The sequence below is a fragment of the Ornithodoros turicata genome, chromosome 2 (assembly GCF_037126465.1).
Source record: "Ornithodoros turicata isolate Travis chromosome 2, ASM3712646v1, whole genome shotgun sequence".
Taxonomy (NCBI): domain Eukaryota; kingdom Metazoa; phylum Arthropoda; class Arachnida; order Ixodida; family Argasidae; genus Ornithodoros; species Ornithodoros turicata.
This window is the reverse complement of record NC_088202.1, coordinates 82,605,060-82,625,298: the sequence shown is the minus strand read 5'-3', so window position 1 is coordinate 82,625,298 and position 20,239 is coordinate 82,605,060. Positions and strand designations below refer to the sequence as shown.

At 45.8% G+C, this 20,239-nt stretch overlaps 1 protein-coding gene across 1 annotated transcript in view; it reads left to right on the top strand.

Annotated features, from left to right (window-relative positions):
* LOC135385627 (uncharacterized) overlaps nucleotides 1-13,209 on the top strand; it is a 236,316-nt gene extending 223,107 nt beyond the window's left edge. The window contains exons 6-7 of the mRNA XM_064615073.1: nucleotides 1,336-1,418; nucleotides 4,269-13,209. Of these exons, the coding sequence (XP_064471143.1) occupies nucleotides 1,336-1,418; nucleotides 4,269-4,394 (209 nt within the window). The 3' untranslated portion in view covers nucleotides 4,395-13,209. The remainder of the gene's footprint in view (nucleotides 1-1,335; nucleotides 1,419-4,268) is intronic.
* Nucleotides 13,210-20,239: the final 7,030 nt, after the last annotated feature.

Genomic DNA, 20,239 nt, shown 5'->3' with positions numbered 1-20,239 from the left:
AAACACGAAGAGCATGAAGTTGAAAATGGCATTACCAAAAAGCTTTATTGTCTCGCAGGAACAACTGCTTTTCAAAATTACTGTCCGATAGCCTGCCTCGGATTTCTTTATAAACGCATTATCCGACATACTGGACAGGCGCTCTACAGATGCCAACGAATGCTCTACAGAAACGACAGAATTTACTGTCGTTTTTCACGTTATCGTCGCATTAACCTCATCGAGAGTTATTAATATTTTACGTGCCCTCTCTCGCTACGGCTTTCAGCACGCGTGTTGTATACTGCCTGGTAAGAGTCTGAATGGTTCACCCGCATATCCTGGCGGGCAACACATCGCCTTATGCATGCTCCGAAATCCGTGGCTTTGAACGATACGAAGAGGGGCATGGATATTCCGAGGTGCCTCAGACAAGAACAACAACTAAATAATGATGATGGCCAGCATGGGGTGTTTCACCGTGGTGGTGTGGTACCGTACCCCATTGCACATGGAACAGTAAATGAAGAACGTGAGAGAAGAATCGTAATAGAAAACACTGAACACTAAAACATAAGGACAGCACAAAGCGCATTGCCGAGCGAAAAAAAAAAGAAGATAATATTTCGCTCGACCCTCGTGTCACACACATAGTAGTATTTTCAAAGCAACTTGAAAACTGATTAGACGTTATTGAAAAAAATATTTCAGTTAGATTACGAAATACTGACCTTTAAAAGTATTTGCAATTATACCAAGTTACTCGCAAAAGTATTTAAGACACATGGATATATATGTTGTTGTTGTTGTTGTTCAAGTTACTGTAAAACACTGCATAGAGTTGCGTGACGCCTGGACGGCGCCTTTCTCCTCTGAGCGCCGCCCGCTCAATCCTCCGCTTAGCGAGTGACGTCATGCCGATACAGCCTTTGCTGCCGCGGAAGCAGCGATCATCTTTAGAATTCATTTATTTAATATCTAAGAACGTCTCGGACGAAAACATTGGCCAAATAGATTGTCGGCAGATTCTGAATATGGTGGTATGAGTTTTATAGATCTGGTTCCGTATGCTGCCGTCACTTTAATTCGTCAGGAGCAACCACAATATTTCACAGCGAAAGCTGTATGAGGGAGCTTTTGTCAAGAGGCCGCTTGCTGCAAGCTGCTGTTTTTTTTCTTTTTTTTTGTAATTTAAACTGAAACTCAATTAAATCGATGTAGCTAAATAAACATGATTGCGACGCGCTCGGTAATTATTCGCTTTTACACAACCTCACAACTAAACTTGTAGTATCAATCGATTCGGAAGCTTTTACAACGACCGGCTGGTTTACCGAGTATGTTATTTCATTTCAGGAAGCAGAGCCGGCAGTACCTGTGGAAGCCCAAACCCAAGGAGGGCTTCAGTCTTTGACCACCATGCGCAGAACGTTGCAAAGGTATGTGGACGCAATTTAAGGAAAAGTAGACGTGCATCGAATCAATTGGAATTTGCAATAGATGACAACTTAAGTTCGTATTACCCTTTTCCTTATAAACAAGTTTCTGAGCGGTTTATGATGCAGTTATATGAAAAAAAATGCCGTGGCCGGCCTCCCCACAACGTTTACACGTTTACAATAACCGGATTTTACAATAACTCATTTTAAAAATATCAACACCACATATTGCGTGGATGTTGTCGTCATTTCTAAGGACGTTTACTGAAAGGCTTTCTATGTCACGTCACCGTTATTTCGCAATCTGAAAGTAGATACTGGTCATGAGGTCATTTGTAGGTGCTATCAGTTAAGTGCTCCTGGCTCTCAGAAATGAAACGCAGTCCAGGTAGACGAATGTATTGTATTAATACAACCCTCTGAGTCATGCATAGCACGAAGACCGAGCCCGAAAATTAAAGATAAAGTCAGTGGATTGGGACTGCAAAAAATGAAATCAGCTCCTGCGAAAGAACGACGATTCACAAAGAAGTGCAGGGCGCGAGTGTAAGGCGAGCGAGCGGAAGTGTACGTAAAAAAAAAAAAGAAGAAACAAAAAGAAAGAAACGAAACGAAGTGAAGCTACATTTTTAGTGCATCTACATCTTTTCAGTGCTTTATTTTACACATCCTCCATGTTGTCGTCTGCTACAGAGTTGCACGGAATGCTGTACGGATGTATGAGGAGGTGCAACATTTTCCTGCACTCGTGCTGCACCCCCGCGGCACTTTTTTGAATCGAATGAGAAAGTGTAGTGCAAGGGCTGCACCTTCGCCGAATCGAACGGTAGAAGTTGCACTACTTGCACCAGTTCAGAAACTGCAGCCCAATCGAAGACCGCTAATGTTTTGCATGGTGGCTCCTGATGGACAGCTTGACCAATGAAACATTGTTTCGAGCCATGCTAGATGTACACCTCATTGATCCTTCGAGTGAGTGCACCTGAGTGCACGGAGGAAGGATGCGGGCGGCGCCATGGCGAATGAAAACACGTGCCGAAGTTGACAGAGCGGTATCTGCGAGAACGAAATAGTGTGTTGGGCGTCGTGGTTCGGATGGGCTTCGAGTTTGGCTGTGCTCACTCGAGCATAACAACTTGTAAAGACGCTGGGTCTTGAGAAAAGGGTGCTATTAACATTCTTCCAATCCTACATGTGTACAGACGATATGTCTGAACAACAACAGATAAATTAATGATGATGAATGGGGAAATTCGCAACATGAGGTGCGGCCCACTATCCCAAGGCACAATGGGCAGGATGAGGTGTGTCCTGATGATGAGGTGATGAACGACGCTGAATAAGGGTCGATAGTCAGTGGAGTCAGTGAGACATCAACAGAACGCTAGGCAAAAACACAACACACAAAAACACACGGCACACAGTTACGCCGGCACATCCTAGGGTAGAGAGGAGACCAGTGTCCCGAAGTAAAATCTGCAAGTACTCAAGAGCTTGGCAATGGTCGATCTGGTTAGACCAAGGGCCGAGGATGGTGGCCAATGTGAATGGTGCGGCCGCGATCGATTGCAGGCGACACTGCAGAGCTCTTTGGGAGGTGTAAAGATGGCAGTCGAGAATCACATGCTTGGTATCCGCCAAAACAGCACAGCGAGAGCAGAGCACAGAGTCGGAGAGGCCGATCAGATGCTTGAAATCGGGGGTGAATGCAACTCCGAGACAAAGCCTGTGCACCAGCGGTGCAAAATGGCGAGGCACACGAGAAGGCATGGCGAAGCAAAAATCAGGGTCCACTTCACGCATAAGAACTCTTGATGAAATGTCACGGGACCATTGCGCATGTGCGAGAGGCCTCACCACACCATTGAGAAAGGCTCGCCTGTCGCTTTTGGGGAGGGTAATCCGCACGCTTGATCGGGAATGATTGGGAGTTTCGGAGTTTCACCTCTGCAGCAGCATGTCTACGCTCTGCTAAATGGTGCACTGCTCCGTGTAGTAGCATGTCCTGTGTACTTCCAAATTTCTGTCCTTATCGAGTGTCTTCTATTAGTGCTCCCGTTCCCCATACTCCTACTACTATGCGCAATCTAAGAACCGAACTCAACAACACATTAATAGTCACGATTTAGGCCTCGTTAAATAAGCCTTCTCACGTAGATGTGTTGCATTTTCCTCGTGAGGTTGTATTTCCCCCAGGTAATGTCGCAAAACCTTTTCAAGCACAATAAAAAACTAAATTGGTGAACCTGCCATACCTAGGCAAAGCTCACTCACTCACTGATGCTCAATGTGGCGAATGAGCTGAGCCTGAGCGAGCAAACATAGAGTCGAGCAGGGAGTAAGTGGGCATGAGTCAGCAAACGGGGAGCTGCGCGGGGAGTGAGTATAAGCATGAGTGGGCAAAGGGAGAGATGGGGTGAACAGTAACCAAAGACTATTGCGGACGCTATGCAGATCAGCCGGACGTACCACCCACTCTCTCACTCTCATCCTAACCATCATAATATCTCATTAGGTCATTCTCGATATCCTGAACAGTTACAATATCAGCATAAGACCGCTGGCAAATGGTAGTCTGATGACCAAATACACAGCTGATACACATTGCGGAAACCATGTTTCCTGGAACACATTTGTTGGTGCTGTCCATCAGTTGGCTACCACCACTAGTACAGTATGCGAGCTGCAACCTTCCCAAAAATTGTAATTATTCATGGTAATTCACAAACCTCAACCAGTATCACCGACTTTGTTTCCGCAGACTGTGCCCAGGACTTTGGAGTCACAATCTTCACATTATTTTCCCTTCGAACCCAATCCAATTCAAGAACTTTCTTGTACGCCTTGCAGGATGACGGAGCGGTGGCCAACGGACCGTCAGAGTCCACCTTGCACAACGGTCCTGGCTCACCGAAGGTCATCGTAAATCGATCAGCCAGTGGAAGTCGGCCACCTTCCCCGCCTCCAAATGCTTAGGCGCCGCAGCGTTCCAGCAGGAAGATCCCTAGCACGACCTGCAAGACCCTTTCGGCACCGTCCCCGTGGCGAAACTGGAGTACCTCCGAATGAAACTCGTTCGACTGTCAAAGCTGTGGCTATATGGTGTCAATTGCTCGACTGACTGCAGCGAAACAGATGTTCAAGCGTCCCAACCCCCGGCCTGGATATGGAAGGTGTTGAGAGATTGCTGTTCTTTGAGTGAGACCTCTGATATAGCGTTGCTGCCCTGGGTGGCGAGCTTTGCATGCGTTGCAACGCCGGCGTTCTCGTAGTTTTCTGTTCACATGGACCTTTTTTGCCGATGGTACGTTCCCATCAATAAGTCGCGATGTTTGAATGGCGTTTTTGTCCCTTTTACCTGTACCACGTAGTTACGTGCTGAACATTGTGGGTTGCCTGTCGCAGGTGCAGTGATGTCGAATAATGCGTCGAAGGCTACAGAGCATGTATTCTTTTTTTGCAAAAACTGCATGTTGGGAAAAATTACAATGCACAGTAAAAAAAAAGAAAAGACAATGTGCGGTTCATGGGTGAATACCGCAACGGAAAATACTTTCACACTAAGCGGAGTAATGTCGTGATACCACAGCACACGCGAATACATAAACAATGGTTTGAGGCCGCTGTCTTCGGTGATGTCGCTGAGAAAGCGTGCTGCTTGTGATCCGCATATCGGTCTCCGAGTGTTCGCCACGGGGGTCTATATTACTTTCAGCTCGATCAACGCCTTCAAAACTTACTAAAGAAATTGCCAAGTCCGCTGCGCAGTGAAGTAGTACCCAGTACTGGAAAAGCCATGTATAGGGTATATACCATATCCAGCCAGAACAGCCTCTTGTTCCATGAAGCAGTTGCAGGTTTGGTCATTGTTGAAGCACGGGTTGGACCTTTCAAAATTTCTTCCGCGTACAAAATAATTTCCACTTTGATAGTTCGATCGCCCTTTCTCATGACATATGCCCCATCAACGTTAGTCGCACAATATTCAAGGTAGAACACTAGTATTAGCATTGTAGACGCGTTCGCTCGACATACGTATATGACAGTACGATACTGCGAGAATTTGAATGCAGGAACGTCGAAAGACACAGCGTTGGGGAGTGTGGGACGAATTTAGAAATTTAGTGGTCAAAGCGTTCAACTGTGGGAAAAATATCGTCCTTTTGTTGGATCTACTTGCAAGGCATCAGTGTGTTCCACGAGGTAGATTACGTGGTCTAGTACAAGACAGGGCACATATCAGGGTTTCCCCGCATCCACATGTTGTGCTTATGAGCGGCGTACATACGTAGACAGATGGAGAGAGGACAGCAGGAAGGATTGGGGGACAGGGGGGTTAGTATGCGTCCTGAGCCGACTTCAGAGACAATTGTGCCGATATTCATCTGGAAAGTCTGCCGGAGAAGCCAGAAAAAAAACAGCACGCAACACAGCACACTTAACACAGCACGGCGGTCGGTGCCGGGATACCCGCGACACCCCCCAAGTCTCTGCGTGGAAGGCGATCCTCCTAATCGCTGGCATCAACATGTGCGGTTGCGGGGGTACGTTTTCCAGCATTCTAAAGATATCAATGATCCGCTTCAACTCCACTCGCGAAGCGCGCGGTTAGAGCCTTCGAGGCGGGTCATTGACGTGGTTGTAGTCTGTTAAACTAAAATAGCACTTGCTTCAGTGTGCACTTACTCAATTTCTTATTGAACCCCCCCCCCCCCCCGTTGTGTGCATGAATATTACCAAATATCAGGTGTACCTGAGGTACAAATGGCGCATGCTTGGGGCGTTACTTCGGTAGAAGCTTGCCATGGTGCATCATCGGCGTGGTGAACATCGGCGTGATGCCAGAGCTCCGCCGTCACGCTTCAGAATAATTTTACATGCTGTTGCTAAGACTGCTCATGAAAAGTATCGCAAACCAGCAATGCAATGCGAGAACGTCAATAGTGTCATATGTTGTTTTGCCATCCGAGCGCCATGTAATCGCCCTTTTTAGTCACTTTCTTTATCAAATTTCTGCTATAACCACTGATGACATAACTACACGTGCAGAGTTTTAGACCGGTAAAAAATTGTCGTGACATGAGCAAGCATATATGGAATTCCCACAACATGTGCAGTTCACGTAACATTTGGCTAATGCAGTACGATAATCCCACGTGGCGCTTTTTGTTTTCAACGCCATACTGCAATGTTAATTGACATGGCGTCAGACAGGTTCAAGGCACAGGTTTTTCACCACTGCGTGTTTACTTGTTTTGTCGTGGGCATGAAAGGAACTTCTTGTCGTAATTGACATTGAGAGATGTGACGCGGCAGCTTTCGTTTAACTGACACTTCATCATCCTACAGAGTTAGTATTGCCCTACCTCAGTAAAATGGGTGTCTGCCAGAAGCAGAGTGATGACCAGTTGTCAAGAATGCAGAGGACAATGCAGATGGCAGCATGACCGTCGGTTCCTGAGATTCACGGATGCGTGTATCGACGCCATGTTGAACAGCAGATCCTTCAGTCACTCCTGTTTTCTTCACTGCATCATAATAATTCGTATAGTGCGATCAAATTATTGGGATCCGGTTATATCGTGGCCTATCAGGATCCCCCCTAACCAGAGTTAACCCTTGCAGAGTTGTGCCTAACTCGTTACAAGTAACTCGTTACTTTCTAACGAAGTAACGATTCATTACATTTAAAAATATGGTAATAGTAACGGAATCAGTTACAAAAATTGGTAACTCGTTACTGACGTTACTCGTTCCTTTTCTTCAGCATGGGGGAGCACATTTCGGCACTCCGTGTGGCGCAATGTGTGCAGGTCTGACCTGCGTTACCCACGACCACGTGTGACTCAAAGTATTATTGCAATCCCTCGCTGGATGTGTTGTTGTCTTTTCCCTTGTTTCCGTAATCTCCGACCATCACTCCTTCCCAAGAATGGGGACCAATGGACCATTTCCATATTCGCGTCGCCTCTGGCGACGGAATGTCGAACGTCGTGTCTTTCCCCCCAATAATGGTGACACTTTTCGGACTGTCACGTTGCGTGGGAAAGTATAAGCAAGAGAAGATTGGAAGAAGAAGGCGGAAAGAGTGAAAGCGCATTGTACTCATTACCAGACCTCAAACGCCCGCGTAACATTGAAACCGATTATCTCCCCACAATGAACATGACAGTCGCCCGCAGGTGGGTTCATAGCGATGTTTTCCGCTCAAAAATGACGGACACAGGGGCTGGGCATGCGCATACGCGTTGTCGGAAAAGGTCCTGGCTGCAAAAAACGCGTTTCGACTTCTAGCCTTTTCTTGTCCTTGCTAAGCTTCTGAGCGCCCTAAATTATGACGCAGCCCCTCATCAGTTTTGGGGAACCGTTGGTGATCGGTGGCACGAAAACCGGTGTCTTTTCTTGTGTTTTCATAGTCTCCGATCACCCCCACTTCGGAAAGAAGGGAGGGCCCAGGCAAGCTGATATAGACTCATGGTAAGGGGCCGAGAAACACGGAACACGAAGGACGGACGACAAATTATCCGACTCAGCAAAAGGTTTATTACATTGACGCATACCCAAGACGCGACGCAGAGGGGAAACAAGACAAAACGAACGGCCACTAATCACGTTGCCACGTGTGGCGGCATATTTGTTGGCTCCTTTAACTATACGGCGGTAACGTAAAAGTAACTCGTTACCTGTGAGTAACGAGAACTCGTTACTTTTGTATGTCGGTAACGAGTAACGTATTTATTTACTTTTTTCTGAAGTAACGGGTAACGGTATTTAATTCCTTTTTTTTTTTTTTTTGGTAACGGGCACAAGTCTGACCCTTGCTTCAACGATGACCGGTTCTAATAGTTCCAGAGCTTTCTCACCACCCACATCAAAATGTAAATACTTCTAATATACTCACACACTACTCATTCTGTACATAACGTTCCCTTCCTGTTACAATCATCATGATTTTAGAGCGTTACCCATCCTCCTGCGACATAGCTACAGAAAAGAAGATTATTGTTTTGCGACTAACTAGAGAAAGTAGACTTCGTTTCTGAGGTCTTGTATGATACCATTTAGCTAGCTACATTTCGTACTAAGTACATCTAAACATAGTTTTGGGAGATAATTAGCGTGTACTTGGTCAAGAGAAGGAGAACAAATTTCGCGGGAGTTACACCTTGTTCTCATTTCCGAAGATGAAATACGCATGGGTATCAGTGATGTTGGAATGCAAATGACAAGCAATCATTGTGCCCATGTTTCCATAGGTAACTGCTCTATATAGGTATTTGTAACCGTCTGCCTCGTCACTTCTAATCGACCCAACACTGGCACGACCAAGCTCCTTTAACCACCAGGCGATTGTTTGGTAGGCACACAATGCAAAGGTGAATTAAGTGACGTAAAAAAACCTCGTGCTCATTGGTGTCTGCAAATACACGTACCTACTTGAAATGACCCCGAACAATATAAAACGCTGTAGAACGGTATTTAACGGTAGCTTGAAAGACAAGTGCTTCCCTCTTGTCTGTGCCTGCGTTTCGTGTGCATCTGCTGACAAGACTCCTGAAAAGGCTGTCGCGAACAGCACCCGGAGTTTATAGGAGTCATGTCACATGAGAAGCAAGTCGGTTCGGAGTCAAGAGCGCAGTGCACAATCCGCTCTTCACAAACCATACACTATGTGCCACATTCTTACTCCAATTCGATCCGGCTTGAGAAGAAACCGCTTACAGCAGTGAAAGACCGACAATTCTGTTTGAGTTATCCAATGTTACCTTATTCAGGTAAATGTTCGTGCACCTCATTCCTCATCATGTCACAGCGTAGCTGTCTTCAGCGTCCTCACCCTGTTGCTCTCCCAAAGTGGCCCACCTGCCAAGCACCCACAGAAGGGTCTTGCAGCTGCACCAGGACACCGATGATCGTGTCCGGATAGAATTACCGGAGAGACGCGTTCCGCTAGTTTCGCTTCCGCACGGCGTCACCTGTTGGGCGAGACAGAAACGAAACGCTACTCGGCAGCTCTAAGGCCGTGGGCGCCCAGCGCATGTGCATAAACAATTGCAAAATGCGCATACATTACGGAAGCGCAGTGAGGTGGCTCCGGTTCTGTAGCATAGGGCATGCGCGTCCCTCGCGGTGAATGGAGATCGCGACATTTAACGCGATGTTATCAGAGCCAGGACGCATGTGCTTCCAAATAAGAAGGCCCAGAAAGGAAAACACAAACAGCAACGCTTTTGCAATGTTGAACAACGCAGTGACTTTTCTTTTCTCTTTTTCATTTTTTCATTTTAGTAACGGCAGCACATGGTACTGGAAGCGCGAGTGCATTGGGGTGGGCAAAGCAGTTCAAGGCCATGAATGTTCGATACATTGGTGTACTTTTGCAATTCATGAGGTTGCTTGTCATTTGCAACATCATCTGATGTATATCTGTGACGTAGAAAGGCAGAGGAAGTGTATTTGCTTATCTACGCAGTTTTTAACATGGAAACATCTGGGAAAAGTGGGATATCTATTTAAGCGTAGATGTGCTAAAACCTCAGTCATATTTCCGCAGATGTGAGTTGATCAGCTTTAGACACTTTCCAGCTTACTTAGGGGGCCTGTATCATAGCTCAAAATAATGCGTCATAATTACACACACCATATTGCGATGAAAATTAGAGCTACTCTTTGAAAGCGTGCCATAATTATAGCATCCGCTGTTAAATTGGTTGTTATAGCTAACAATCAACTTGCCCTCTTACAAGAACTTTTTACCAATAGCGATATCCATTGTAATTATGTATCAACGGACCGCATAGTACGCGTCTGTGCGCCACTGCAAAAGGCCTCAGCCAAGACTGCAATTACAGAGCCTCTGTGGAACCTCATTTGAGCTGATTGGTGCTATGTAATATGTGCTGGAACGGGTGCGCATCTGAACCACGTGGTCTGAATGGTGTAAAGTGCGCTACAGATGTAAAAAGTGTATTTATATATTTTGTGCTTGTACTCAGCTGTGAAACTTTGTGACTTTTATTCTTTTATAACGGTTGTTCCTGTTCCAACAGATAGTTTTGGAGCAATGTTGCCAATTCAAGGCAAAGAGGAAGTCTTGTTCAAGTGTCTTGACCCTTATGGTGGGTACTGTGAAACACGTGAAAAGACCGATCTGTATTCATTTCCAAACACCAGCGGTGTAACGAGCAGGGACCCTCACTCAGTGAGAGTAAGACGTGTCCCCATTCAGCTCGTTGTGCCACGTAAACTTCGCAGCAGGCCGTTGGCCAGTGCAACTGGGGATATGTCAACTGCATGCGTACACACACTCTATAACAAAGCGGCCATTCACCTCGGTCGTAAAAGGCTGAACGGACTCTTTCGTCCCCCAGGCTGTTGACCCAAAATTCGCATTGGACCTTTAACACGTGATACCTAACACTTTAAATACCATACTAATGATGAGGACGGTGCTCAGAAGAACAGTCTCTGTTCGAAATACGGGCGGCTCTCGTCCTGAGGCACTCTCTTCATACTTCCTTACCGGTTCGCAGGATTTCTACCCGTTTACATGCGTAAGATGGTGTTTAGGGAGGTCTTCGGCGGAAGCATAGCATTTCGAAATAAGCTTTCAAGCAATTAGCGTGTCAGAACCAAGGGTACATTAAAGAGGTTTAACTTTTTCTCAATTAGCAGCATTAATGGGGTTGTGACCAGTGATGGGCAAAGTACCTCAAAATTATACTTAAGGTAAAGTACCAAGTACCTGTCGTCATTAGTATTTCAAGTACAGTACAAGGTACCCAATTCCAAATGTACTTCAAGTAAAGTACAAAGTACTAGGCAAAGTACTTCAAGTACTCATCAAGTACATTGCCAATTTAATTTGTAACACTTTGCATTTCACTGTTTAGTATCTGTGTCTTGCCTTTTTGTCAAAACTTTAGCGAGTATTCTTGACAAATGCTCTGAAGCCATAAAGTCCTAGGTTAAGTGCTAACCCGTGAATATGAACTTCATCAGATGTCATAATTTGCAGTAACGTGTAGAGAGGTAATCAGTCAGCTGTACTGTGATTATGCGAAATAGTATTATGTCCTGACTGATCCAAGATCACCCGCCTAGTGTGGTGTTCCGGTACTAATCTTCTGCTATAACAGGCTAGGAAATTTCAAGGGAAAAAAGTACAAGCAAACATATATTATATATTTCTGGGCATTCCTTGATGCTTTTTGAAATACAACAAGTTCAAAAAAAGAATATGAAGAAAGTAAAAAAGGATGAAGCACAATGTAAGCCTTCATTTTTATACGACTGTGATCTGCAGTAATGTAATGCATGTGACCAATTAAAAAAACGTAAAATGTAAAAATGAAAGCATGTGTGTCTTTCAGAGTGTTCATCATGTAATGCAATCACACATATAATGTGATATAAAATGATAATTAATTGCCAATGAAGGAAACAATATAAAAAAGCATAGAACCCTCCACTGGGAGAACTGAAATGACAGTGGACCAAATCATTGTGCTGCTGGTTACAGTGTCCATTCCATTCGTTTTACATAATCATAGAAGCGTTGATACTTTTTCAACATTTCAAGCCTCTCAACAATAGATTTGCTTCAAGAAATATGCCCTTTAAAAGCACAAAAATCATTTTTGGTAAAATGTGAGACTGGGACTCTTGGTACTGCATCCCACTAAACGCGCTAAAATGACGACAAGAAGACGAAAACTCAGAGATAGCCCTATCGGTGTGTTTTCGTCTTCTTGCTGTCATTTTAGCGCTTTTAGTAGGGTGCATTTTTGTACTCTTTTGTGATTTTTTGTCTGCATTCCAAGTTTGGGTACTTGAGTACTTGATGGGAAAGTACTGGGAAAAATGTACTTAAAGTAAAGTACAAGTACACAGAAATGTACTTAAAGTACTACTTGAGTACTTGATACTTCAGGTACTGCCCATCACTGGTTGTGACACACTACATTGTGTACAGGTCGTACTGCACGCCAGGGTATTGAAGAAGAAAAAAAGAAACTTCCAAGTTTCATACTTGGACGAGATATAAAACCCTTGAACACACGTACTGGTCAAGCTCTGATATCGGAGAAGCGAGAGCTAGGTCTATTGTGTTGGTAGGCATGCGACCTCTCCCGCGCTGCCTCAATGGAGGAGACACCTGCAATGACGTCAGAGACGAATAAGTTTCGGTTTTCATGAAGCCGACTTCCTACGAGTCTATTACCTCATTTGCTGGAAAGCCTAGAATACAGGTTTACATCGACGCAAAGATTGCTTCTCATCATTTATTTGGCATGACATGGGACACAGTGTCGCAACCCCTTTAAGAAGTAACGAGTTATTTAAGTGATAATGTGACATTTGGCTGGCGACATTTGACTCCAGCAGGCAACATTGCTTCAGAAACATCTCGTGAAATCCGTGTCTATAAATGGTAAATGAGTTATGGAATCAATTAGGAAAATCCTTCATACTGTTTCGTGCTCATTTCATTAAAATATTACAATGTTACTGAATTAATTTTGTGGTGCTTCGTGACCAGGAATGTTACAAAGTGGCACCCCAAGCAGCTTTCAGTACTCTTTGCTTTTATCGGGAGCCTCCATAGCTATACCTGAGTGTTAACCTGTGTACATGCCGTTCTGCTACCGGGACCACATAGACTTTTGTATCCTACTGCCCGGCACTGAGCGCTGTCCAATACTGGCCTTTACTCCCTTTTGATACGGCTCTCTTTTGCACATTCGCGTGTTGTAAAATTGAACTCTGCGACAATAAACTACCTTTTTCTAACCCATTGCGTGCGGTCCACCTATACGCACAATCCTGGAAAAGTTCAACCGGCGAAAGTGAAACGAAACAAGCACATTATTTATTTGCTGAAGTACAGGCGCGGGTAACGACCCGGTTGTTGTTCGCGGCAGACTAACTTGAGGTATTGTGATGGTTTATGTTTTTGATGTTCGTGTGTACTCTGCAACTGGAGTTCGTGGGTTCCCCCAAGCTCCACGCAACAGTTCACGTGGTTCCTGTCCTGATGGAGTCAATGCAACGGCTACACGCTATGCAAGTATGTCATCCGACCGCACAGCTCCTCAGTTTTCTTCTTTGCCCGAGTGGCCGGAAGCGACCTCATTAGCCCTACCCCCAAATAAAGGGATGGCGGCAACGCGTGAGGCCCACGTGGGATTTTCTATGGACGCCAATAACGTGAGAATGCCACTGCCAGGCTCATCTACATGCACCCCTTATTGCTGTCCCGGAGGACGGTTCATCAAGTTGTTTCTCCACACCTTGCCTCCTCCGATGAGCAGAGACACACCGTTATAGCCATGGAGGAAGGAAACACAAGGAGCGGCCCCTCCGACAGTTTTCTATCGGGACGAGCGTAGCCGGCCTCGCATTGCATTCTGGGATGCTCCTGTCTACCACGTGACCGCTCACGTGACCCTCCAGACAGCATGGCTCCAGCAAAGCAGACGACGCGAGCTGTAGTTGTGTGGCAGTTCTGATGGCAGTATTACGTTGAACGCGTGCTTGCACCGTATTTCTGTGTGTTCGAATGCTTACTGTTCTATTAGAAGACCAGTCACAGTGTGCAGAACGCAAAAGGAGTACGCGGGCACCGGAAACATCACGTGTGGCAACGGTTACTTCCAACGTATGTACTTTTCTTGACTAAGTGGTAGAGAATGCCGCTCCATTAATCAGATTTGCACAACAACAGAAGATATGAAATGAATCTGCGGCAGAGTTTGAGGTCCCAAATGAACAATGCAAGATGACTCGAACACACACGGAAGACTAAAACAACTTACCGTGTGCTTACGAACAAAACGCGTTCCCGTGACAGAGCTGCGTTTAGTTCAACGAGAGCCGCAGCCGGGACAGGAACACATTACCATACGTCGGTTCTATGATGGTGCTCACATTTTCACAATAGATTACTTCCAAAAAGCAAAATCGTACGGAGAGCAGCGCGAGAAACAAAGCTCTGCAAAACCGAAACTTTAGAGGGCATCACGTGGTGGACAGGAAGCAATGGCGATTTTGACTCGAGCGACCGCTAGAGGGTGGCTACGCTAGTCTGGAGGGAAGAGCCGCTCCTTGTGTTTCCTTCCTCCATGGTTATAGCGCATTACAGAGCCATGGCTTTCGGCAACGGTACCGCCAGCGCGTAGAACGCATGTCAGCGGAGAGTTTTGTTCAGATCGGCGCTCCATGAAACAGTGACGGAGGCGTGAAGCACTTCACTCCAATCCTCAGTCAGCTAAGTAGCTTGCAGGCTGGCCCATTTCGCCGAAGATCACGCAAGCACAGTCAGGGGATGGCATCAACGGCGCCTGCCCATCAGAGGACGGCTTAGCGAACAGGGCTGCGGCTATGGCATCCCCAACATGAACAATTTTATTTCGGGTGCGCCCGAGCGATTTCTTTGACAGCAATTTTGAAAACAGGGGAAGTGGCTCTTTAAACGAGCATGAAAGGGATCGAGGAAGAATATGCCAAGAGGAAATTAGGATTACATGTCAAAAAAAGTACCGGTGCAGCCTCGCAATCAGGGCCGTGTTCGTCGCCGTTTCGCAAGTTCGGTTTAGCTCCGTCTTTGCTTCGTGGGAGGCCGTTGAATCCGTTGAATGATCAGGAGCGTGTGTTCATAGCAACGTCGCAGATTCGCAAGTTTGCGTGTGCTCCGCCCATCACCATAGCAACAGGTGGGCCATGTGGTAAGCGCGTGGTGAGCGCTAAACAGCCGTTCCCTGCCAGTCTGTTTGCATATGATTGTCGGCATTGAAAGATGAGATTGAAGGACATAAATGTGTACAAGGTTCGCATTGTACATAAATCTTTATGTGCTCTTAAACAGGGAAGACAGCGCTGATGATGACTTAGTGCGCAGCTACCGCACTCATAGAGATGCCATCGCTACCAGGGGCGCGAAGCTGTAGTAGAAATCTATTGTAGCTGAAAACTCACGTGACCTCCGGAGCTGGACCAATGACTGAGGACTAACCATCCTTTTTTTTTCTTTTTTGATTATATCGCGAATGACGTAAATGACGTGTCATCCGTTTCTCTCTCACTACTTCCCTCCTCTCTGCTCTGCTTCCCTTCCTCTTTTGTTGTTCCTTGTTTTTCTTCCATTCACTGTTTTTTGGTTCGCGTTTCTCGGAATGCAGTGGGAGTTACAGGAATACGACTGAGCCTTGGTTGTTTTTGTCACATGAAGTATTTTATTGTGCGACATGCGGTTATACAACGCAAGACGTATAGAGCATGACTGCGGTAACGAAAACAACATGACACTAATATTGCGCCAGAATTTGCTTGAAGAAGCCTGATAATGTCAGACTGCCTCTTGCAAGGTCTGCAAGGTCTGTCGCCTGTTTGAGCGCTCGCGAACAAATTTGAAAACGGCCAATCATCGCTCAGAAAACGAATTCATCCTGATGGGAACCAATCAGTAATCACTAGCCACCGGATGTCTCCATGACGTTCAATTTATGACGTTTTCTGACGTCCGATGACGCGAAACGCATGAAGCGCCCCATTTTATCCCGCAAAGGAACTGGCGAGTTTCGGGCCTTTGTCGCTACCATGTAGGGAAAAGGAATAAACAGGATGGCAGCGCGCGCGCGGTGACAAAAGTGTTTCGAATTAGTACTGTTAGCTTTGTTAATCCTGTGTTAACACTAAACTTGTACACAACCCAAGTAAGGCAGGCATCGTGACATACCCTGACAAATGACGCACATACCCTGACAAATGACGCGACTTGAATATCAATCCGAACCTGTTTTTGAATCTTTCATGCAAAGTTTTCATGAAGCTTTAGGGATCGCGAATAAAACACAAGCAGCCAATGAACGATCAGGTTTGTTTTACTTGCACCATGGCCATTGGACGGGCTCCTGCATAGCGCTAACGAGGGTTGAACAAACGCGAACTTAAAAAGCTCTCCCCTCGGCTGCCAGTCTGCGACGACATCTCATCGGCCCATTCTAGTGCCCTGTTTTAAAGGGGGTCTGGTCATTAGGAGGAGCCTAAAAAAGAGGCTCGACCTGTCAATTAAACTTAGGCTCATTTCACTGGTTACCGTTTTCCATGGGGGCTGCCATAACACCAAATTTTCTCCAAAATGGAGGATGATGCTTGGAACGGCGAAGCGGAGATTCCGTGACAAAAATTTTTCATAAACTACTTTAATTTCATACTGTGAGTATACATCCTCATGCACGCATCTACAAAATCAGCTTAAATTTTCGCTCCGCCATCATTATTTACGCAAAATAGGATGTTTCGTCGCTAACGTTAGGCCTAGTTAAAACTGTGACCCCAAGAAAATAGCAAGAAGGACGACCCTTATACGTAGGAATTTGAATTATATAATTTTATTTGATTTATACATACATCTTTGCTCATTTTTGATTCGATCTACCTACATAACGTGATTTAAAGCTACACCGGCAGTCGTCTGCTACGAAGAAGCGGTAGTATCGCTCTCCTGGCCAATCACTTCTGCCAGCAACCATTTCCGCAATTCTGAGCCTTCCCAACATTGATGGCATCAACAGACGGCGATGATAAAAGTGGGCGCAAAATCCGTCGTTTTGGTCTGTCACCAGTGATATCCGTTTCAGTCCGAATCAATCGAGTTTCTCCAAAATGGTGGTACCCAGTAAATAAGGGTGAGGTATAAATACTGGATGGATGTAATAATAGACAACTGTGTTTCGACCTGTGATTGGCTAGATACCTCAAAAAGTGGGTGGAGCCTCAGGTATAGGCAGGTCCCATTAATGGCCAGACTCCCTTTTAATACACGGCACTGGCCCAATCCAGAGCCGTTTATAGGGAGAGTTTGGCCATTAGGAGGAGCCTAACTTGAAGCGCGTCATGCGACGTCACGGCTAAGCCACCTCCCTTGCCGTGCTCTATTGTTATACTATTGTTCTCCCGTTGTCAGCCGGTCGCCGACGCCATATTGATGCTGGTCGTTGTTTACGATGCAAGGCGGCCAGACACGTTCGTACATTGTCCTTCGAAAGCCCTTCGTCCTTGAACTCTTTCAGTTTTGCAACAAAGCCCCCCTTATCACAGGCGGCTGTGGGTCATAAGCCGGTTATACCTGTAGATTGCATTCATTGCGACAAAAAACTGACGGACAGCATCAATATGGTGCGCACCAGATGGCTGATAAGCGGATTCTGCTTGGATTCAGGCTTTTTGTGCGGCGCAACGACGACTCTGACGTCAAAATAGGCTCCACCCACGAGGCGGCAAAAGATCAAAGAATGGCCAAACTCTCCCTATAAATGGCTCTGGCCCAATCATGAGGCGAGCGCCCTCTTTTCTTTCTTTCTTTCTTTTTGCGGTTGTATTCGACACTGCCCGTCGGGCGTCTGACGCGGAGCAGTCAACGGCTCGCCTTGCTTCCGCGCTGTAGCGGACGATTCTCAACAACCAATAAAAGTGCTCGGATGAGCTGACGTCACAGCATTCCAGAAGGGCCTGGCAGAGTTCGCTGCCACTGCACGCGTCCTTGTAAACTAATTTTTGTGTGATAGCACAAAGGCAGTATGTTCATATCACGCATCAAAAAGGAGGGTAAGTCGAAGAAAAGTGCCCACGCTGGGGAATGTGGCCATCACCCTTAATTTCCTCATAAACCTGATGAAGGACGAACTCCGTCCGAAAGCTTGTTTTTCAGTAAAATAAATATTTCAATCTTTTTAAATACTTATCTTCTTCACTTGCGAGTGCTAGACTTCTCCCATTTTTTGCCTGTTAGTTTCAAAAACCGCTTAAGAAATGTCGCCACCGTAACCTCGTACAATGTAAACAGAAAAAGGAGAAGTGACGCACGCGGCGGCAACGTGTTACACCGCATGAACACCGCAAAAAGACGCGTGCAGGTAAAAGCGGATCATTTCTAAAGCACGAAATTTGCACGAGATCTGCTTCAAGCGTTCATCTTGGGAGATATTTTTCAGGTGTCTCATTCATTGCGTACGTAGAATAACAAACAGCCTTTGTACGTAGCGCAATTCTCCACTGGTGTTGCTAACCTCCCAGATAGATCTCGAAAAGATATTTTCTGATTTCTCGTAAATGTATAAAACGCACGTATTCGAAGGGGTCAACTTGCAGCTGGAGTGCCGAACAGCTGGTAGCATCCGTAAAATTTGTTCGGGATTCGGGATGGCTGCTCCATTCATGCTGCCGCTGGACAGTTCAATATTACATCACAAACCCTTCGTAGGAGTCTCAAAACAGGCAAGCTTATCTTACCTCTGGGTCCTCAATCTTGTATGATTTGAGTCATATACTTAATCTTGTATGTTTCCAATAAAATTCAATAAGACATAATAAAAAAACAGGCGTGTTGGGAGGAAAGGCCTCTACGTCTACTTACTCCACTTCTGCCCTCGCTTATCTCTTTCTTAGAATGAATGTACACGTTACTCTAACCACTGAGAGAAGGACTAAAGCTAGTGACTGGTCCGAGTGGACAGATCACAGCCGTTACTTATTTGGCTTGACGACCCTCTATCATTGCGAAAGACTGTGAAACTGAAATACAGACATTTATAGGTGACATTGGACCCCAGAACGAAGTGTTCCTTGTTCTGCAGATTCCACCACTGAAATGCCGGTTTTCACCAAAAAGGGGCTCTGTGCGTACCATGGCTCATGAGATTCCAGAACATTTGGGCCTGTGTCCTACACGAATCCTGCACAATGTACGGGGATATGTTGACGGACTGCAGCAGGGAACAAAAGCGCAAAGTTGTAGTCGGAAGTTCGTGTGATAGCTAACGGGGCGTGTTGAATGTTCTAGTTTCTAAAAAGCGTAAAACAAGGAATGTCCAAGGAATGTGAGGGAGCGTTCACACGGGCCGATTTTCAGCACCAACTCAGACCAACTCGAAGCAACGTCTTTGGACACACTTCAAGACGGTACCGTCTCCACGTTCACACGCACCAACTCGTTAGCTCCGCCCACAACCAACCTTACGGCAATCGGGGTGTATGGGTTCAAGTCCAACCGCTGGTGACATTTTTTTAAAACTGTCATTCATCAAAGCGAAGTCATTTTATTTCGCCAGATGATCACCAGTATCTCCAAAAAATGCCTATTGATATGTTTACATGGCGCTAGTAAAAAAAAATAAAAAATAAAAACATTCTCAAGTACCCCTGTAGGATTTGAACCCATGCAAGGCAGTACGACAGGAACGAAATCGCTTGACGCGCGTCAAGCGATTTCGTGGTGAATTACGTGGCAGGTCTCTAACAGGACGAAAGTCAAACGCTCATGCTGGGAAAGAGGCGAAACAGGCACTCGACCCTCTCAGGTTGAATGCCGTCATAGGTATAGTACAGCTTCATATGTAAAAGCTACCTGTTACATTTGTATTAATGGGCATCTGAATGACACGTTTATGTCTACCCTGAGGCCCTATTCTCGTAAAGGATAAGAGGAAGCTTGATCACTAATTTGATCAGACCACAGCCTAGGTAATCACACACAGTTTGTTTGTACAGCACCCAAGAAAGTGGGCTACCTGAGGCACAAGCAAATATACGACATGTCCGACCAAGCTGGTCTGTTGCATACACCACTCTCCTGTGCCCTATTCTGGAGCGTGGGGTAAGCCCTGCGATCACAAGTTTTTTTTTCCATCTGATTCGCTCTGCTCAGGGTCGATTCACTCTATGCAACTTTTTGCTGCAATTCTGTTCCCACTACAGTTGCATGCAACCGAAGTTGCACCAAGTAGGTCCCTTTCATACGGCGAGCAACTCAGAATGTTGTA